The sequence below is a fragment of the Aptenodytes forsteri genome, unplaced genomic scaffold (assembly GCF_000699145.1).
Source record: "Aptenodytes forsteri isolate BGI_AS27 unplaced genomic scaffold, ASM69914v1 Scaffold49, whole genome shotgun sequence".
Classification (NCBI taxonomy): domain Eukaryota; kingdom Metazoa; phylum Chordata; class Aves; order Sphenisciformes; family Spheniscidae; genus Aptenodytes; species Aptenodytes forsteri.
The window spans coordinates 4223264-4245972 of NW_008795125.1; the positions used below are offsets into that span (position 1 = coordinate 4223264).

At 38.7% G+C, this 22709-nt stretch overlaps 1 protein-coding gene across 1 annotated transcript in view; it reads left to right on the forward strand.

Moving 5' to 3' along the window:
- COL14A1 (collagen type XIV alpha 1 chain) overlaps positions 1-22709 on the forward strand; it is a 124819-nt gene that overhangs the window by 33807 nt on the left and 68303 nt on the right. The window contains exons 8-18 of the mRNA XM_009277215.2: positions 245-406; positions 1849-2000; positions 3000-3129; positions 8398-8543; positions 9885-10014; positions 13232-13371; positions 15071-15197; positions 16283-16422; positions 19259-19391; positions 20546-20617; positions 21432-21574. Coding sequence (XP_009275490.1) covers positions 245-406; positions 1849-2000; positions 3000-3129; positions 8398-8543; positions 9885-10014; positions 13232-13371; positions 15071-15197; positions 16283-16422; positions 19259-19391; positions 20546-20617; positions 21432-21574 — 1475 coding nt within the window. The remainder of the gene's footprint in view (positions 1-244; positions 407-1848; positions 2001-2999; positions 3130-8397; positions 8544-9884; positions 10015-13231; positions 13372-15070; positions 15198-16282; positions 16423-19258; positions 19392-20545; positions 20618-21431; positions 21575-22709) is intronic.

Sequence of the window (22709 nt, forward strand, 5' to 3'; positions counted from 1 at the left end):
CTGCTGTAACTGAAATTTAGCAGTATACATAGATGCTACATTATCAGGACACAGCTGAAAAAATGCCAGTTACGCTGGCAAAAATTAGCGTCTTGAAGTAACATCTTAACGACAGAGCAATCTGTAGTTGGTCATTAAAGCAAATAGAATTGGATTTTAGTAATTTTTTATCAATCCCTGTGCATATAAGATTTTTTCTCTTTTTCCTTGCAAATATTTTCTTTATTTTTCTTTCCAATGAAAGGTGTAAAGAATGCAGATATAAATGAACTCAAAGAGATTGCCTCTGAACCTGACAGCACACACGTCTACAACGTTGCTGACTTTAACTTCATGCATACCATTGTTGAAGGTCTTACCAGAACAGTGTGCTCGCGAGTAGAGGAACAGGAAAAGGAAATCAAAGGTGAATAAGAAACAAGATCTAATGTAACTTAATATGAACTTAGAGCTACAAATCCTATTCCAAATATCTGCAGTTCTAAGCTGACTTCTGGCACTTGAATCGTGCTGTATATTCTTTTGCTCACAAGAAAGTACATTGTCAGGGAAGTTATCTTTCTAGGTATGTTTTATTCTTGCTTTGATATCTTTTGATCTTTTGCTCTCTGTCTTTGATAGTGGTAAATATTATGGTATTTGGTAGTACCAAAAATACAAAAACATACATTCATTCTGCTGTAATTATTTCCAAGTGGTGGGTAAGGAAGAATTTTTTACAATACACAGGTTTGGGGATGAATTACTTTAACAGCTGCACGTGGAATTGTTACAGTCGTGCTGTGATTTCCATCTCCTACCTTACTGTTTTTACTGTCTCGTAAGTTTTCAAAATTTTCAACTATTAAGATTGTTTTGTCCCTTCCTGATGATGGATTTTTTTTTCTCTTTCTTATTTAATACACAAAAAATATATTTCAGAGCATAAGAAAAGGTGGTGGTGAAGAAAATTGTTTGTATATAAAAAAGCCTTCTCTGACTACAATATTTTTTTGCTTTTCTGAACAAAAGAAATGGCTATGAAAAAATGTTGCAATTTGTCAGAGAAACAGTCCTACCTGAGGAAATTCTTTCTGAAAGGCTTCAGTGGATTTTGTTTATATTGCTTGGTTTGTGATTCTGTAATATCACAGAAATGCTGAGTGATTTTTCAATAAGCTTGTAACATATATCAATAAGGAAGGCTATCTTCACACTTATTTCTACCTGTGCAATGAAAAATGTGTGTATTATTAAGGCTTCATTCCATTTTCTTCCTCTTTTATTCACCTGGAAACTGGAAGAAATACAGAATATTAGCTGTGTCTTGTAGGGGGAGTAAGCAGTCAATTGCAAAATTGAGAGGGAGAGAATGGAAAAACCACAGAGATGAGAGATCTTTGTGGAAAGGAATGATTGCCAGAGAAGACGACCATTCACTACATCTCTTCAATCTGCTGACAGGCAGCATATCAGTTTCCAACCTGCAGAGGACCACAGGAGATCACAGCTGTATATGTACTTGGATGTTTTTCATGACTGGGAGGAAGGCAACCTGAAAAAAAAAAAACAGAAAGAAAGGGCTTGAAAGAGTGATGGGAGGAAGGACGGGGAAGGCTCAGTTTTGTATTTTCGTCTCTTTCATATAAAGGTTTGTAAAAGAACAGGGAGGCTTATTCCCAGTGAAAACTCCATGTGCAGTAGTCATTATTAGTTCTTTGTTTCCATTGAAAATGACTTAAATAAATGTGCAGTAGGCAATTATTTGATTTTCTGATGAGGACCGATCTTTGGAGCTTCAGCAAATACAACAAACCAAATAATTATTTTGCAGCGGGGAATAAATAATTTGTGTTGTCTCTAACCTAGGAACAATTGTTGCTTCACTTGGGGCTCCTTCGGATTTGGTCACATCTGAGGTAACAGCTAGAGGATTCCGGGTAAGCTGGACCCATGCACCAGGCAAAGTGGAAAAATACAGGGTTGTGTACTATCCCAGTCGAGGAGGACAACCGGAAGAGGTAATAGGAGGAAAAGCTTCCCAGAAGTTTTTAATACAACAGCAAGAACTAATCAGAAAATCCATGGTCCTATTTAAATCTACCCTGAAATTCCCTATGTGGGCTCTGAGGTCCACTACAGAAAGGAGATATGGTCACATTGGATGGTGGTGAAGGTTAGGTAGTAGCCAGGCTGCTTTTCTGTCATGTATTTTAAAGTAAATGTGCTATATCAGTGAGCGCTTCTGCGGGGTGAACTGTCTGCATTTTTGCTTACACATAGAGTTACTTGAACCAATTCTATAGACGTCCCCTGCACCATTCTGTTTACAAGAACAGAGGAGGTAGGAGCTGATGAGAAGCCAGATTTTCAGTTCTAAGAAAAAGTAATTCATAAAAGGAAGATGATACAGGTGTATATTTTGGGACGTCTACAACTGGTCATTGAAAATTTGGAGAGAGGTGTTTATTTGAATAGGACTTAGACATTTTGGAGACAGGAAAAAATGCAGTAGAATAAGCTTTTGGCTTCAGCTGACAACTTACAAAATTGAAAGGAAAGGCGGAAGAGCAAAAGGCTTTAACTAAGGATAAATTTTATTTCTTTTTGTACTAGAAACTTGTTTAGCATGGTATGTATTAATGTCAATTTCAAGTACTGTGTGTGTACATATGTAGTACTAAAGGAATATCTATGATGATGTAGTAATTATATCAAAAAGTGCCCAATATACACTCTGGAACTGTATTCCATACACTTTATTTATAATCTAAGCAATTCCTTTGTTCTAAATGGCTACTTATATCAGCTAAACATTTTTATTATGTATATGGTTGCTGTTCTTTTTTTCAGACACCTAACTGTACATAAAGGTAGCAAAAGCAAGTTTGATTTATGAATTGAACTTTAGTACATTGATTCTTAGATGCCAGTGTAAAAATTGCCTGAAAGAGGGATTGATTGATTTGATGGTAATATAGTTAGTTTATGCGTATTTAGTTGAATTTTCTTCTAACCAGGTTGTGGTAGATGGAAGCTTATCAACAGCAGTTCTGAAAAACCTGATGTCTTTAACTGAATACCAGATAGCTGTATTTGCTATATACTCCAATGCTGCTAGTGAGGGCCTCCGTGGAACTGAAACTACACGTAAGTATCCTTATCATGTTCGTTACGGATTTGACTGTCTGCATTTAATCACACTGTGTAAGCATTAGTCTTTGTGAAAAAGAAATGCAGAAGGGAGTCTTTTTCAATTTAGCTTCTTTTAATGCACTTGCCGTAAATTAATTTCTGTTTGAATTAATCCTGGGCTAAGTTCCTAAGTCCAAATGCTCTGTGGATATTTAAACACTGAAAAAGGTTTCATCTCTGGGCTGAACTTTGAAGTCAGTTGTATTGAACCTTAAATCAGAACATTCCTACACTTTGGGTGTGGAGCCAAGCTTTATAAATTAGGTTTGTGGCTGAAGATGATCTCATGAGTGGAGGATTAGGTGGGACCAGAAATACCTGCACGTGATTCCCACCAGTGCCAAAGATTTCAAAGTAACTTCTGTAACTTCCTTTCTCAATGATTCAGTTATTTTTTTGTCTGTAAAATGGTGACTTGGGATATTGTTAGAACGAATACATTTATGGTTTTGAGTTCTATAATGAAAACTATGCTAGTACCTGAGATAACGTGCTGCTATTAATCATGACAATTTTATGCATTTGTATACAAAATACAGTTACTTTTTTAGTAAATATGACAGATATTAAGAATGGAAGTAAAGAGTAACTTTTTAGTTCAAACTAGGAGCCAGGAAGTCAATATGTGATATATCAATAGCTGATATCTGCTGGAAGAAGAACACAGCAGGGCTCAAGCAATCTGGAAGATTTCTACAGTGCTTTGACAACAGCTTCCTGACAAAAGTGATAGAGGAGCCAGCAAGAGAAGGTGCTGTGCTGTAGCTGATACTTAAAAACAAGGAAGAACTGATGGGGGTTTTTAAAGGCACGGGTAGCCCTGGCTGCAGTGACCATGAGATGGTGGAATTCAGGATTCTAAGAGGAGGGAGGAGTGCAGAAAGCAGGACCACAACTCTGGATTTCAGAATAGCAGTCTTCAGTCTCTTCAGAGATGTGCTTGGAAGAATCCCAAGGGATATGGCCCTGAAGAGAAGAGGGATCCAGAAGAGCAGCTTGATACCCGAAGATCACATCCTACAAGCTTAAGAAAGGTCCATACTCACAAGTAGGAAATCAAGCAAAGGTGACAGGAGGCCGGCATGGATAAGCAAGGAACTCCTAAGAGAACTCAGACATAAAAAGGAAGTGCACAAGAGATGGAAGAAGAGGCAGATGACTCAGGAGAAGTATAGAGTTGCTCTCTGATCTTGCGGGGGTAAGTTTAGGAAAGCCAAGGCCTACCTGGAGCTGAAACTGGCAAGGGTTGTGAAGAGCAACAAGAACAGACTTTACAAGTGCATAAACAGTAAAAGGAAGACTGAGGAAAACATGGGCCCACTCCTGATTGGGACAGGGGACCTGGTGACAAATGAAGTGGAAAACACTGAGGTACTCAATGCCTTCTTTGACTCAGCCTTTACCGGTTAAAATAGCCTTTGGAAATCCCAGGCTGCTGAGATCAGTGGGAAAGTCTGGAGAAAGGAAGACTTAAGTCTGTGAAACAGGATGGGCTGCAGCTGTGAGTGCTGAGGGAGCTGGCTTATGTCATTGTGAGGACAGTTTCAATTATCCTTGATAGGTCATGGTGACTGGAAGAAGTTCCTGAACACTGGAAGAAAGCAAATGTCAATCCTTTGTGAAGCAGGATCTGGGGAACTACAGGCCGGTTCACTGTCACCTCAATCCCCGGAAAGGTGATGGACCAACTAATACTTGAAACCCTTTTCCAAACACATGAAGGTGATTGGAATTAGTCAGCATGGATATATGAAAGGGAAAACACGTTTGACCTCATGCCATTCAAGAAAGGGAAGTGCAAAGTCCTGCCCCTGGGGAGGAATAACCCCATGTGTCAGTACACCCTGGGGGGTGATTATCTGGAAGGCAGCTCTGCAGAGAAGGACCTGTGGGTCTTGGTAAACAGCAAGCTGACTGTGAACCAGCAATGCACCCTTGTCACAAAGGAAGCCAAGAGCCTCCTGATTGCATTAGAAAAGGATTGCCAGCAGGCTGAGGGAGGTGATTCTTGCCCTCTGCCCAGCACTGATGAGGCCACACCTGGATGCTTGGTCAAGTGCTGGGCTCCCCAGTACAAGACAGATGTGGACTTACTGGATTGAGTCCAGTGAAAGGCCACAAAGATGGTTAAGGACTTGGAGCATCTTTCATAAGAGGAGAAGCTGAGACAGCTATGGCTGTTCAGCCTGGAGGAGATAAGGCTCAGGGTGATCTTATCGATGTGTAAAAATCCCTGATGGGAGGGAATGAAGAAGAGGGACCCAGGCTCTTCTCAGTGGCGCCCACTGACAGGACAAGAGTCAATGGGCACAAATTAAAAAAACATGAAATTAAATCTCAACAGAAGAAGACATGATTTTATTGTGATGGTGGTCAAACACGGGAGTAGGTTGTCCAGAAAGGTTGTGGAGTCTGCATGTCTGGAGATATTTAAAACCCAACTGGACACGGTTCTGAGCAACCTGCTCTAGCTGACCCTGACTGAACAGGGAAGTTAGTTAGACTAGATGATCTCAAGAGGTGCCTTTTATCCTCAATGGTTCTTTGATTCTGTGTCAGTGCTAATCTTCCCAGTCTGAAAAGAAAATAAAATAGGATCATATAAAATTATTTGAGACTTCTGTTTTAGTCTGTCTCGCAAAATGTCATCTCCAGCTACGTTATACCCCATAACACGGTGTTAGGACCTGTTTAATTTATTGAGACAGAGAGAACAGAGTCACATACTGAGCCAACAGGATTGTTTCGTATTGCACTTGGTATTCCTCTGAAGTCACCTAGTCAAGTTCTGACGGAGCCCAGCCCTGCTGGCTTTCTGAGATCCGATCAGATCACACCCCAAGGTCATGCAGCAGCAAGCATTTTATACAGCTATCTTTTGATAGTGCGTTGGAAGTAAGTCTGACCTGTGCAAGTATTAATCACTCCACATGATAAAATACCTGCAGTTTGAAAGTACTTTTTACTATCCTAATGGAGAACTATGGAAAATTGTAGTTTACATTCCTGCCTTTGTGTGAGATACTGACAGATTAAAATAGCCACCAATCACATTTGTTCATATAGAACACTGAAAATAGCTTACAGGTATGTGAAATCTAAATAGACACATTCAATATGCATTAACGTACAGGTAATTAGAAAGGTTTCTGATTTAATAGTCACTTTAACTTGAAATAAATATGAAATGCATTTACATTTTAATTTGCTGCAAATATATTTTTACCTGTTTTAGTTTATTCCAGTGGTTTTTTAGTAGGTTTAATTTATCCCTATGTTACCAGAGTATTCAGATACTCTGGTAACTGTCCAAGATGCAAATCAGCATTATATACTGGATATTTATATTTGAGATTCTGAGCTCTTCAGCTGAAAATTCCAGTAGAAAACACGCCTTGTTTAATTTCCAGTCGTCTCTTCGTTAATTATTATTTATATTGCCAGAGTTTCTAGGAGTTCCTGTTGAGAGTTAAAACATGAGTTATAAGTTAGGCGATACTTGTAGATTTTTAGAATCAAAATAAGGAAAAGGACAGGTCATGGATACTCTCTCTGTGATCCTGGGGCAGTTTGAATAGGAATGACACAATGCTGTAGAAAGTGCCTTCAGAATATCTCAACATGTAGTTTCTTTCTGTAGGTATCGGAAGTCTGAGTGGAGCTCTGAGGGAGGAGACTGAAGTACATTTGAAAATGTTTATGGGTAGTTTCTCCCTGTAATTAGAGGAAGTGTGGGAATTCATGGGAATATTTCAACACAATAACAAGGGTTTAAATAGGATGGAGGTAGGCTGTGAAAGGTTTGGAAGTGAAGACAGATGGGTAACCTGGAAGTGGAAACCTAAAGAGAGGCCTGGGTTGGGGTTTTGCCCATGTTTACAGACCTGAACAACAGACTGAGAGAACGGCCTCAATGAACAAGAAAGGATGAGGCTGGCATGCTTTTATATGGGAAGTTAAGAGCTCTGTTAGAGCTTGTTGAACATAACATAATAGATATAGTACTCCTTGAAGATGTCAGCTAGACAGGATGCAATTTTTCTTTGGACAAGGAGATTAGAGAAGCTCTGTGAATTATTAGCATTGTAATTAGAATTGATTGCTGAATCTGTGTTTGCAGATCAGATTCTTCAGAAACATGCAAAGCAGAGCTTAACATCCAGGCTTAACATCCAGCTTGTTACAGTCTCTCTGAGTTCCTAATAGGAAAGGTTTAATATCAATTACCAATTGCCTTCTGTTTTTTTCAGACCCTTTGAATCATTTTAGGGACTATTCTCAGTGTAGAAGTTCCAAAGGAGCAGTCAAAGTTCCCTTATATCTCTCCAGTGACTGGATATTTGGTGGGATCCATCAATGATGTAACAGCAATGGAGAGGCCTCAGATGTTATTCTGTGAGAGGAAGAAAGTGAGGACAGTGCAAAAGGCTATTCTGAAGAGTTACAGAAATACAAAGAAGTATTCAGGAACCCAGATTGGTGCTATGTTCTGGTATCAGTGCCTTAAATTCACAAGTAAACCTCCTAATAATGTTTGAATTTCACTCAGCCTGCTTAGTTGTACTCACCAGGTTAGCATTCGCCATGATTTGCAGTGGATGATCTTGCCCACATTTGCATAATCCCACTGACGTGGGCCTGGGAGCCAGTTTGGACAGTCCAGGCCTTAAACACGCAACAGTTTGTAGTCAAAATATTTTGACGTGTGCAATGTGCTCATTCAGGGTTTCCTCCAGGGTGTCCTACCTCATGACTTGTCTCTCCCACGCTCTGGCTTGGGAACTATTGCCAGAAAGAGCCATCTCTGGGGACTACTACTTGTTCCTAATAGCAACTGTGCCCATTCTTCGATAGCAAGTGGTCATCTTCCTGCAGATCGGAGAGAGGGAAGGGAGAGATCTAACAGAGTGATTTGATGCTTGAAGAACAGAAATCCTCCCACTTGAAATGTTCAAAGCCATTTAGGACAAAGAGCTGAAATGCTTTGTAAGGGGTAACTCTGCCCTGGCATTAGAATTGGTTAGGTCATAATTTCCTTGTTTCTCTAATTCTGCGTTCTTTTATGTACTAATCAGCTCTTCATATTTGTGGCATACAGACAGCACTTCCATGCCTGGAGATAGCTGTATTCCTTTGTGTTTCCTGGGGTAAAATAAACTGTTTGAAAAATAGCTGGTTGTTCAAGTGAGACAACTGAAGTGTTTGTCTCTTGTTCCACTGTAGTTGCCTTGCCAATGGCATCAGATCTGCAATTGTATGATGTGTCACAGAGCAGCATGAGAGCAAAGTGGAATGGAGTAGCGGGTGCCACAGGTTACATGATCCTATATGCTCCCCTCACAGAAGGATTGGCAGCAGATGAGAAGGAGGTGATGTATTGAGCTTTCATCTGAATAGCAATTATTCAAAAAATAAATCTTTTAAAGAGTAAACTAGTACATGGCCTTTAACATCCCACTTGATCAGCAAACACTTTGGGTTTTTTTTCTGTGGCTGCCTTAAGTACTGTATGTGTTACAGACTATGAATAAAGTGCAAGTACCAGCTGATTATTTTATATGTCATTGCCATGAAAATGCAACAATTTCAGCTGAATTAAAGCAACTCTTTTGAAATTATATATGACATGATACTGCATCATCATATGAAACTAACACTGAAAGGAAGAAAAAACAAAGTAAAACTAAGATATTTTCTAAGTGTGTTATCAGAAGAAGATGAAGTTCAGCCTTTGTCTCATCAGGACCTTTAAAGTAAATAAAATTTGCAGATGTGACATTTATTGGTTTTCATTTAGTTCTATTCAACTTTTATTTTTAAATTTAAAAATAATGCCTTCCATCAAAAGTGATTTTTAAAAGGTATTTTTAGAAGGAAAAGAAGGTGGGACAAGGTAAAGTTCAGTGTTCTGTCACTAAAATAGTAAAAACGGTAGACTTTTCTAAAATTGCTAGCATAGTTCCAACGGAACTTCTGGTCTGGGATTTAAAAGTTTTTATGCTCAAGTTTCTATACGTATAATTAAGATTATGTACAACATCTCTGTTCAAGCAAGAACACTTAAAAAGCATGCAGGGGCATGCGAACTTGTGGAGAGTGTAGGAAGCAGCTGAAAGCTCGCATAGACTTGTGCTCTCTGCTAAATGAGTGGCTGTGAGCACATAATTTTGTTAAACACGGGGCCTCCCTGGAAACTAGGTGATTCAGGAGGACTGAGCCTTACCCTGAAGAAAGACTTTTTTTCAATAAATAAGTCAGTCCATGTTAATGTGACTCTCAGTGAAGAGATGGAGGAAGAAAATGATACACACCTTAAATAGCAACAAATCTGAACGTCAACGTGCACGGTAATCAATTCCTCCTATGAAATTTCAGTCCTATGACCAAAGATGAAACAAGGTGTAGCTGGGAATGAGAAGGTCTTAGTAGCTGCACGTTCTAGAGAGGATTATTTTGTCATTGCTAATGTGACTAGTTGCTTTTCAAGTCCTTTTAGCTTTATGTTGGCTTTTGGCTTTTTGACAACTTTGTTCTTTTGATTATTGTGCAAAATCCCAAAATCTTGGGCCAAGTACCGCAGGCACAGTATCAGACAAATGCGCAGCAGAGCATTTGATCACATATCTAATTTCAAGTGTGTAAATAGTATTCTTCCCCATTGTGAGCTAATTTGGAAATAACATGTCTTTTTTTATTCATGGTGGTTTTAGATAAAAATTGGGGAGGCCTCAACGGATCTTGAACTGGATGGACTATTGCCAAATACAGAATATACAGTCACAGTTTATGCCATGTTTGGAGAAGAAGCTAGTGATCCCCTTACAGGACAAGAAACTACATGTAGGTAGCACGTACCTGTATTTGCTTCAGTGTTAATAAAACTTCAGAATAGTCTTTGCACACAGTAGAGCGGATATCTAATTGTAAAATCTGATTTGAATAGTCCATAGGGCAAGGTCTTAACTGTACTTAAGTTTCTCACTGTGAATACTTAATTTATAGAAGCTGAGGATGTGAGTTTCTACAAAACAGCTTGTTTTTGGAACAGGATTGTGGACTCTTCTCTCTCATTGGTGGTGGTACTATGGATATCCTTATTGATCTTGGTGGAACTACTGACGGTTTTCTGAACTTGCTGAAGGTGAATGAAGGTCACCACATAGAGCTACATTGAGACTGCTCTGGGTAGCCTCCTGTAGCCAGAGAAACAGGTGTGTGTGGGAGCCTGCTCAGATGGAGAAGTTCCTTCCTCTGGCTCAGTAGTAGTACAGACAGAAAAGAAGCAAAGAGATTTCTGCCCAACACCTGCTGCCTAACATCTGGTAAACGAAGGGTTGGAAAGTGCCTGTGCACTCGTGATAGATGGTGTGTTTTTAATAAGCAGCAAGAATTTTGCCAGCTAAATTCTGTCCTCTGCTAACTGTACACAGCACTGTATGTCAGCTCTCTAAATAGCCTCAGCATTTGGAAGACAAAGGAATTGAAAATAGGTGATTGTGCTGCTGGGATAGCATTCAGTGACATCTCTATTTCTCCTATCAGTGGAGTGATTGCTTCCTCTTGTTTTGTGCTCCTGGCATGAGTAAGTCAGCATGAAAGTGACTTACATTTAATAGGTGAGAGAAGTTCAGGCATGTGAGTGCTAAGAAAAAGACGGGCCAGAGCAATTGCTTGTAAGGTCAGCAACTAATGGTGGAAGAAGCTCTAGGAATGCTGTTTGAACTGGGTCATCTCTGAGAGGACAGTTGTAGACAGACAAGTGCAAATAGGGAACTACTGCAACCTGGGCATGTCTGTATACTTGAAATGAGCGTAGAAGATTCTTAACACTCAAAGAATCAAATCTTTGGCTCGTTGTCCCTCTGTCCCTTTCTCCCTCTCTTTCTCTCTCATTCCTTCTCCTCTCCCCCCTCCCCCTGCTTTTTGTTAATATCTGCCCAATATCTGGTTTTCATTTATCCTAAACAGTAGTTTATGTAGTTTATGACTGTGCCAGCCTGAATTCACTTCACATCATATGATCTTGGAGGCTGCACAGCTCTAAACCTGGCTAACACATTGGAGCTTTTTGTTTATCTGCCCAATATCTGGTTTTCATTTATCCTAAACAGTAGTTTATGTAGTTTATGACTGTGCCAGCCTGAATTCACTTCACATCATATGATCTTGGAGGCTGCACAGCTCTAAACCTGGCTAACACATTGGATGGAAGATCACATGCAAATTCCAGATACATTGGCATAAGCTGAGGATTCATGACCACAACGTTTGGTCACAGAAGCTAGTAACGTATGTTAGTTGGCCCATCATCGCTGCTGTTACCAGACCAGAATAAAAAAACCCTAACTACCCTGCAACCTTCATTTATTTTTAGGGTGACTCAATGCAGCCAACTCTGACTGGTCTTTAGCACTGTAATATGAAAGAAGATTGATTCTAACCTTCCATATGCAGCTATTCAAATAAGCCCTCTTCTAATAAGCTTTGATTGATCAGGCAGTGGGGCAATCCGGGAGGAAAGCAAGCTCTTGGTGAGCACACCTGTCCCACATGGTCAGTGTTCAATGGTCATGTCTTCCCCGTCCGGATTCAGATTTAAGCTACTTTTCTTTTTTTTCTTTCAGTGTGATTATTTCTGGCCTCCAACTAATGAATAGGCTACCTACCATATATCTGCCTGGAGAGTGATCTGCCTAATTTGCAGTAGTATTACATGTAGTATCTGATATTCTGTATTTAGTAAATAATATTATTCTACACACTGTATCATCTCAGTTACTGTAGCAAAACCTTTCTCTGTGCCAAACAGAGGCATGATCAGCAAGCTCATTCTGGGGTGGGGTTTCTTTTTGGGGCCAGGATTTATCCAAGACTCACTGTAAATATAACATAACTCTGGCATCAGGACTGCCTGTCTGGTTGAGAGCAGCGTTGTCAGGAGGTTGGTTCCAAAAGGAAAGAGCTGAGACTGAAGCATTTTGTGTTATGGCTTGGAAGGTGAAATGAAGTGCATTCCATGACTAACAGAAAATAGAAGGGAAAGCCAGCACGTGATACTCCCTTCACTAGACTCAGAGGAATATATTGAATGCCAGAAAGTGTGGCAAACCCATCTAATACAATTCCAATGTGTTCCCATCTTCTCTTTCCTCATAGCCAAGTTGACTTGATTGTTCCTAAGCTGGTTAGGTGTTTGCTTGCAGATTCTGAGTCGATATATGGCCTGGCTAAAGATCCCACATAATATATGGGGTTTTTTTCTTTTGCTTTTTCCCATGTGCTCTTGTGTGAGGGGAACAGCTTCTGAAGTGCTGATATTTATCTGTCCACATGGATTAGTGAGGAATATGTGTGTGAAGGCAGGATGGATAAAGAAAGGTTTCACAATTCAGAGAAAATGAGCAGATGTTGGGCTAATACAGAACATACTGCTCAGAAACAGACAGCACAGATTGCTTTCTCTGGTGTGACAGAAAAGTGGATGGAATCTGAGACTGTCTTGCATGACCTCGTTTTCCTTCAGCTCATGACAGTCAAGGAATATGTAGTATATACTGGCTTTAACCAGGGTTGCTGTTAGGAAACAGCTTCTTTCTGTAATAAAAGAGAAAAAGTTAAGCAGAGGTAAAAAAAATAGCATCTTTGGAGATCTTCTGGGCTAGTTATGCTTTTTGGACAAACTTACCCTTATGTCAGGGACTTTTAGGATTCAGAAAGTTTTCTGCTAAAATGCTACTGTCATGAAATATTTTTGCTGGGATAATACTACTGTCATGAAATATTTTTGCTGGGATACTCATGGAAAACATGCACAATTTCTTTTTCAGTATTAGCTGAGATGGACTTAGCAAGACTGAAAGTTCTGTTTCAGCAAAGAGCTAAGACATTTTACCTGCCTTTAAGTACTTGTGTAGCTCCATTGATGTAGGTCTTTTAATATAAATCTTGGTGATATATACTTTTGAATGGAAAATGTGCTGTTTATTTTCAAGACGTGAAAAATTTCACAGCTAAAACCTAGAATCACTTTCATGGTTTTATCTCCTTCCTTTTCAAGTGCCTCTAAGTCCACCAGCAAACTTGAAATTTTCTGATGTTGGACACAGTAGTGCTATGCTAACATGGGATCCTGCTTCCAAAAATGTAAATGGCTATCGCATCATGTACGTTAAAACAGATGGAACAGAAACCAATGAGGTAAGCTATTAGCATCTCTCTTCCCTTAACCAATCTCAGACCTTCCCAAACTTCTGTAATTATTAAGGGTGACTTTTATAAACAAAACCTACCTTGCAAGCTGTAACAAAAGATTTGCTACAGAATTCTGAAACTTAGTGCAAGTAAGAGTTTGCTTAATATCAGGTATACATTTGGAGTGGATCATACCTGTGGGGGACAGTACTCTGAACTTCTTACATACCAGAACAGTCATTGCTGGCGCACGTAAACTGAAGGAAACTACTCAAGTGAACAATGGTTTGTAGGTGCAGGATCTTGACTAAATGTATGGTATGGCAATATTTATTCTTGATTCAGTCCAGATAACGAGACTTTCGATATATGATACGTCATGGACTCAAGCTCATTCAAAAAGACTGTCTGAAGGCTTTGCCACATTTTCTTAACACTTATTGCTTTAATTATATATTGAAAACTCACTTCCTAGAAACAGGATTTGGCTTGAACAGAATGATAAGATAACACTAAGTTGTTCTAACTCAGACTTTTGCATTTAGTAATTTACTTATGCGATATTTAGTTATGCCTTGTTACTGAAGGTGCTTTAAAATAGCTTTTAACAGCATGAATTCTGTGATAGAGTGAAAAATTGGATGGAATGATATTAATACAGAAATCTGAAAAAATGCAGAAAAAGTTTAAAAAAAATAATTGCAGTAAATGGGTCCAATTATTAAAACGGGCCAGATCCCTTATAAAATAAGTTTTCATGGATAACTTAGCCCTCCAAAAAAAGTCTTTAATAGTAGTTTTGTGTAATTATGTTTCTTCTGGGACATATCTGACCTTTCATCCATACAAGATGGAATATTTGTATTAAACCTGAAGAAACTGTTCCCAAGCTTAGAAGAGAGCATACCTGTGCAATGGTTTGTGTCTTTTCTTTCTGCTAGGTCCCTTAAAATTTAAATTAGAAATCACTTGACCTCTTCCTGTTGATTACCCTTAGTATAGATAATACGTCTGGCTGTACTCATCACAATGGTATTTGAACATCTCAGGCTTGTGGTAATATACTTTGTAGTGTGAGTGAATGTTCAGGAGGTTTTTATCTACCTCTCAACTTTTCCTTTATGTCTGTTCAAAGAGCAGGTGGCACTTTTTTGTTTGCTTTGCATCAGTAGCGTTTCCCCTGTGGTGCTGAGCTAACATGACACTGAATAAAACTTGACTAATAAACTGTCAGTTTATACAGCTTTGAATTTTATATCCCCGGCAAAGTCATGTTAACTGCAGCCTGGATAGAGACCAGATGAAACTGTCATCTTTTCTCTTGACAAATGTTAAACATAATGGTTTATGCAATGATTACCCGTGATAAGGGACTGGATTCAATAGCCCAAAAAGTTCCTTCCCCTTCTGGGTTCCTGAACATGCCGTGCTGATATGTTAGCTAGTGAGTTAAGCTTACTAAGGCTGAATTCTCCTTTTCCCTAGTTTGTCATAAACAAAATTTTCCTTTTTCTCTAGTTCGTCTATGTTAATTGATTTTTGTAAGCTTTTATGGACCTGAATTAATACTTGTTCATAGTTTCACAGAATTTCTCTACTAATTACATGACATTCTCTTTCTGTATCATTGTTACCCAGCAGAATTTCAGACACTGATAATGTAAAGTGTATGATCAATATCTATTGCAAATTATGCTTTCTCTAGGTGGAAGTTGGTCGTGTTTCAACCCATACTTTAAAAAGTCTGACATCCCTTACAGAGTATACTGTTGCTATTTTCTCCCTGTACGATGAAGGACAATCTGAACCACTTACTGGCAGCTTTACCACAAGTAAGTATTGCTGAACTTTTGAAGGCTTTCCAAGAAGAATTTTCATACTCTTACTTTATTGGAAAGTAAGACCAGTAACAGCAAGTGTCTCTGGCTATGAATTCAGATATATGGAATGATTTCTGTTATTTTCATTGGAGTTTTAGGCTTCTTTGCTCCCTTATTATGGGGCCAATTGCATCCTTACTCATGGGAGTAATCTCTTGACATCATGAAAACATTTGTGTGGATAAGGTTCATTTCTTAAGTCTTTCAACAATCAGCTGTTTTAAAGCATCTTTTATTGCAATTAGGTAGTAAAGTGTTTGTCTCCCCAGTTTTCTGAAGCATCATTCAATGTGATGGCATTTGTCTCTCCAGCTGAAGTGTGATGAGTTTTGAATCATACATTTAACCAGTGAACTATCTAGGCAATAAAGGGTAGAACCTTATAAACATACAGAGAAACTAGAACACCAGAAGGAGAAAATATAGAAATATAACAGGCTCCTGTAGTCTGTTTAGCACAGTTACAGTTTCTGTAACTGTAGTTCTGCAAGTTGTGTATTAAACAAATGGCTGATGACACTTAGCAATGCTTTCGGACATAACAATACGAAGAGAAGGACTTTGAGGGAGGAAAGAGAAACATGAGGTGGAAGAGGAAGGAGAACATACATGTATGGAACAAGAGGTTGATACCTATGTGCAAACTGCAAATGGAAATGCACACAGAGTCTGTGGAAAGGGCGGAGATTGGGACTTTGCTTTGAGGTAGAGGAAAAGAAAAGAGCATGGTGCACAGAGCTCTGAGCGAAGGAGAGGGAGTGAGGGTTCCATGGAGCTCCTCCAGTGGAGAGAGGACAAGGAGGCTTGTTCAGTTAGATAAAGAGCATGTGTTGTGCGTGTTCCCCTCCCCCAACTACAAAAACACTTCCCTAAGTGCAAATAAGTGTGCAAAGAATCTGTAGTGCCTTTGTTATCTGCCTCCCATTTATACGCTTTGTAACAAACTGCAAGTAAAATGGTACGTGCTTGACATTGCCATCTATGCAAGTCTCAGAGAATAATTTACTCTCACTTTTCTTTTGCATAATATTTTGCAGAAAGAGTTCCAGCTCCCCAGCATTTGGAAATTGATGAAGCATCGACAGATAGTTTTAGGATCAGCTGGAAGCCCACCTCCTCAGATATTGCTTTTTACAGATTGGCATGGATTCCTTTGGACGGGGGGGAATCTGAAGAGGTGAGTTGCTTTGACTTTCTGAGGGTGTGAAATGGAAGAGAGACTTCCATTCTGAGGACACCTATGCTGCAACTTTTGCCGATTAAATATGGCAAATTGACTTACAGAAAAATCTGCCCCACTGCAAAGCTCTCTAAACCAAAATCAAACCAATATTCCAGTTTCTTTTTGAAGAGGAAGTGAGGAAAGAAGAGATTTCTTTGTGAATAATCAATCTAATCTGTAATGTGCCATAGAACTAGCATTGCTGTTTGATGTTACTTCAGTTTTTAGAGGTTCATGTTCTTCACTTTGCTGTGAAGATGATGACGGTAGCTGAGCCAGAGCAGCGATATCCTCAGTTAAGGCTCCACGTTTGTCTAAAGTGCTGGCCACAGTAAAATTGCCTGTGAAGCCTTAGTTATGTAATGTTACAAAGGGAAAAGTTTACACATAGTTAATTTATCAGATTGTTCCTTCATTCCTCTTTACGGTTCTTTCTCTTTTTCCCCCTCATGCTGTATTTTTTGATCTGGGCTCTTGTGTCTTCTCCATAGTGCCATTTTCATCAGTCTGAATTTTTAAATGATTTTTCATCCCTTTAGCTTTTCCTGGTTTATTCTTTTTTTCTGAGTACAAAAAGACAGACACTTTCTCTCCCTTTCCCAAATTTTCATCTTTTGTAGTCTGTCTCATTTCCTCTTTCCCTTGCCGCCTGTCTTTCCGCCTGTCTTTCCGCCTGTCTTTCCGCCTGTGCCCGTCTTTCCGCCCATCTTTCCGCCCGTCTTTCCACCCGTCTTTCTTCTTTTGTACTCCTCAATCTTTAATGACTCTCTCAAACATCTTGTTCTCTTGGTATCAGCACTGTAACGAGAGGCCACATCTGCAAACTGTTTATCTGGGTACAGAACTCAGTGCCCTAGGTTTCATGCATCAGTTTGTCATCCATTAGGGCAGAAAGCAGTCATTTCAGCTTAGGTTATGTGGCATTTTTTCTCTAAATTTAGCTTAGCCCGATTTTTTTTTTCCTCCCTTTCACCTAGCGAGAGGTAGTCACACAAAAAAAGAAATTACAGGGAAAAGAAGGAGTTGGCAGATGAGTGAGTGGACACAGGTCATCCCCTAGCATTTTCTCCTGCAGTAGATGAACTGATTTGTTTCTGTTTAAGTTCTAGTGAGTAGCTGTCAGTGAATCCCTTTAAACCATGTGCATTTTTAAGTGAGATTTATGATATCTGTGTTTTTTGAGTGTGAGAATAAATGATCAAGAAATATTTGAACTGTTAAGGTTCCACTTGTTCATTGTATTCACTAAGAACTGCTGGAGGCCCTAATATTTTAGTACGTTGAAATATTAAAAATACCCGAGCTGCTTTCTTCTTCTCCTTGCATGACCTCTCTAATGGGGTCAGGCCTAGGATAGCACAATACCTCCAGGCTGTTGCCTCTTTAAGCTTCTTTCCCAGCTAAGTGATCAGTCATGCAGAGAAACGACATGCACTCCCTCTGTCCTCCTCCCAAGACCCAACTTGCCAATTAGCTGAGTGGGGTCAGGGGGTGGTGGTGAGGATTACACACCTCTCGGCTTACTTCACCCACACTGCTGATGGGTGAGGAGCATTTAGCGGGGTGTTAGTGCTAAAGAGCCAGAATAAATTTAAGAGTGACCTTTTATTTCTACGTTACAGTAGAGAATGCATGCTGTTATACTCGTGTGCTTGTTATTATTCTTGCTTCTGTTATTTGTCCTCTCCACTTGAAAGTTCAGCACTTTGTGTTCTTCTTTTTTTGTGGTCTTCTCTTGTGGGCTAAATTAGCAGGGAGTGGAGGGTGGCAGAAGTTATGCTTCAGAAAGTATGCCAAAGTTATGGTAAGATAGAAACTATGTATAGATATTTTATAATGATTTGATATACGACTAGAGGCTCTGGGAAATTGGCAAGGAAGGTATTACTTATATCTACTTAGTATACAGCTAGATTCACTCAAGCTTGTTTCTGAAATTTTCCCAAGAAAATCTGTGCCAGAAAGTGTGCAGCATGGGGTGCCTAATTCATTATTTGAAGTTATAGAAGGCATGGCCCCAGCTCATTTCTTTCTGCTTTTGTTTTTTGTATCTGAGTTCAGAAGGTCTGTGATTGTTTTATGGGTCCCTCTTCCTCAAGACCAACTCAGGAAATCTCTTATGGTAATTAAAAGAATAAAGTGTGATTCACTGTTTCTGCTAACTGCTGTAAATTACTATTTAAAACATCACACCATATAGCAAACTTCTCATCAGCACATCTCCCCTAATCCCCAAGTCTGCAGCAAATGTTCTTTCAAGTTGCATTCAGATGTGTGGAACTGTCACTCGGATTATAATTCTGGTATCGAAACAGCATTTTGTAAGGCTGTGGAGATGCTGAATACATTTGTCATAACAGTGCTTGAATGGTAGAAATATGAATGAAAATTAATCTACCCTGTTATGTTGCTCTCATTGATGAATGTTTTGAATTTTAGTGGTTTTCGAATGAAATGCATATGGTCAGCTTTAGCAATTAATTAGTGAAAGTATAAGACTACACATTAGAATAATCAAGCTAGCCACAAAATAATAAATACATTTTAAGTATTCTTAACAGTGTTTTTTCACAAAATAAAATACATTTTAAGTATTCTTAACAGTGTTTTTTCCAGATGTACTCTGTGATACTTTTTATTTCAACATAGCTAATAAATTCTTTGGGCAGATCTGAGTGTAGATTTCATTTATTTTTAAAGGAGAATCCATTTTCCTTCTTTCATTTCAGTCAACTCATATAAATTAATCAAATGCAGAACTGATTTTCTTTAATCTTGCTGTGTTACTTAGGTTGTCATAAATGGAGACACAGACAGTCATGTTATTGAGGGTTTGTTGCCCAACACAGAATATGAAGTTTCTCTGCTGGCAGTTTTTGATGATGAAAGTGAAAGTGAAGTTGTTGCTGTTCTTGGAGCTACATGTAAGACAAACTCTTGACTGTAATTTTTAGAGATAACTGATTTAAATTTAATGCATGTCTTTTATTTAAAATATAGTCCATCTTTGGGTAGCTATAATATTGAAGAATGTGGTGGTTTAGTACCAGGGCTTTGCTGACTGTATTTTTTGCTTTTCTCTTTTAATATTATGTGGTAGATGGCATTGAATCAAAATGATGGTTTGGCTCCCTATCTGAGCTGTGGTATTAATAACCTTTGGATCTGGGTAGATATTCTTCCATCCTACATTTCAATATTTAGTCTTTGAACAGAGTTCCTTATGAGAAGATATATTAGATTTTTTGGGGGGTTAAATGTTTTAAAGTAAATAATTTACAAGAATTTCATTTAAGATGTTTTTCATTTACATTATACCCTTTTCTTTCTTATTTATGTAATTTATACTCACTAGAGGTGAACTCACTCTTGGCTGAAATAATGGTCCAAAAAGTTTACACAGGCATCCTGTGATATTAACATGGAAGTAACAAAGATAAAACTTGAAAATCATGTACAGTGTGTTTTATAGTTTATAATCGAAACAGTGGCCAGCATTTCAGGTAGATTGCTCTATCCATTCTTTTTTTACGGATAGTGACTTGGTTAAGTAAACAACTATATCTTTCATGTGTAAATTCAAAAATTTATTTGATTGTTAGTAATTTAATTGCAGGCTTAATCTTGAACCTTCTGTTAAGACAAGAAGCCCTTACCCATCCAAATGATGCTGATATTGCCCAGTGTTGCTGAGCGTACTTTCTGGTTTTTATGTGGACAGAAGTGAAGCACCCTTAAAAAGCTTTCAATTTAATAAATCTGACAACCTTAACAAATGGTCAAAGTGGAAGTCATTATGCATAGTTCAGCCAGAAATGTGGGGAACTCTATGCATTCTTATTTAATTGTACAGTTCATAATTATGTCTTATCTGTAGATCTAAGTGCTAATCCTGCAAATATATGTGCCTAAAGTAAAGTAAATGAATAGTTCCCTTGTAGTCTCTGAAATGCCTGAAGTGTGTGGGATACTTGTAGGTGTGAGCACATAGTTTCATTGTCATAGTTAGAAATACAAGACAAATACTGTGACTTCCATGTCTTGTTGAACTGTTAGTGAGCTGAGTATTGTTTTTCAGTTGCGAGGACTACCGCAATACCTACCACGGTGACTACTACCAGTACCAGAACTTCTAAGCCCACCACAGCAGGTAAACAGAGCAAATGCAAAGAGCTAAGGCTCCTCACAAGCACACCCAGGTCTAGGGGCAGAGAGCTGTGTTATTACCGAGGAGCTGATAACCCCAGTTCCTGATGGTCCATGCAGTCAGCATTCCCTGATGGTCCCAGTTCCTGATGGTCCATGCAGTCAGCACACTGCCATAGCAGATCTTGTGGAGGTGTAGACCCCAGGCAAGGGACATCACTGGTGAACGCTGTCGTGCTCCTGCACCACCCTTCTGCGTGTGGCCAGCTTCCTGCACATGTCATGTGTGGATGAGGAGCCAACCTATAACACAGGGTAGGGACTCTGAATGATACCAGCGGTATTACACAGGAATACAGAGACTAATTTGGAAAATTCAGCTCCCTTTTTTTCTTTCTCTTCATAAATATGAGCTTGGAAACTCTTCAGAATTTTATTTAGTTTTGAGTGTTGTTTGTTTTCCCTGGAATTAGAAAACTGACTTTTAAGGAACAACTGTTCTGGATTATTTATCTTCTGTAGCATTCTAGCTGCAGTGGAGTTTTGATTATTCTAAAGCTCCATAAGCTGAGTAATATAAACAAAGCAGATGGGGTAATATATGTTAGTGGCAGTATAGGATAACTATTATTTTATTAAATGGTTACAGTTTTTATGTTATTAAGCCCAAGTATGACTGAACTGTATGGGTTTGCCCCACCATGGATCTGCAGACCCACCATGACCAGTAGAGCTTGCAGCTACTTGGTGATAATTAGCACAATTTTAAATCTAAAAATAGAGTTGAGCAAATAGTAATTAAATGTTTTTGGCTTTAGTTTTTCGAACAGGAATCAGAAACCTTGTTATAGATGATGAAACAACCTCAAGTCTGAGGGTGATATGGGACATTTCAGATTACAATGTTCAGCAGTTCAGAGTGACCTATCTCACTGCGAATGGTGACCGTGCTGAGGAAGCGGTAAGAATGGTCTGTATGGGTTTTGTGAATGGCGTATAGCAAATAATAAAAAAAAAGAAGCCCTAGCTGTATTATTTTAAGATTTCACAATTTTTGAGATAATTTCAGAATTCTGGGAGGCCAAGTGCGCTTTTTTTTTTTAAATTGGGGAAATGTTAGTATTGCAGTGCTTGGTTTCCACAAAAAATAAGTTATAAAATTTTGAGATAGCTCTATGTAGATATATTTAAGAGATTAAATTGTATAGTTCGAGGTTATTTTCTTAGTAAATAACTCAAAATTTAAAAATATTCCCCATATCTTTCTCCTTCTGTTACAGTCATGTGACTCACTTCTGTTCATAGAACAATTATATTGAAAATATGGGATATTCTTTTTGATGTCTAGCAGCTGACATTTTTAGCCCTATATCAGACTATAGCAATAAAAAATATTAAAAGAAGTTAGTTGAATATCTTTTTTCCAGAAAAATATGAATCAGTCTTTTTTTTCATTTTGGTTTCATTCATCTTTTATGAGACCTTGGTAGAAAATTACTTTTTAGCCATCTCTTTCAACTATAATCTGAAAATGAACTTTCAATGTAGTGGTTTCCTTTTAGACTGGAAAACATGCTTTATGAATTTACCTTGACTATACGATAGTGTAGTATATAATACAGTGGCAAACTTGCACAGCATAATGCCACAAATTGTACTGTTCTGACAAGGTCCCAAAGTTTCTGAAATTCAGATCCCAGATTTACTGTTTCAGCTCTGGGAAGCTTAATCAAATTCAGTTGGATGATATAAATGTAGTTCTGTTTTAGTATTCAACGACTATTATTTTGAAAGGAAATTAAAACTGTAGGAAAGGTATTCAAATTCTGGCTATCAGAAGGATATTAGAGTTGACTCAAAAGCTCATTAAAGAAAATTATAGAATTCTAAGATTAGGTAGGTATCTTGGCTCTAATTCCACAAATTATTTAATTTTAAGTACACTCTCAAGTCTTAGTAGCTTTGGTCTGGGCACACCTGCAAAAGGTGTGCCCAGGTGGCGGACCTCCTGCCGCAGGTGGCTGAGCTGCAGGAGGCGGTGAGAAGGCTGCATAACATCAGGGAGGCAGAGAAGGAGCTAGATAGCTGGTTCCAAG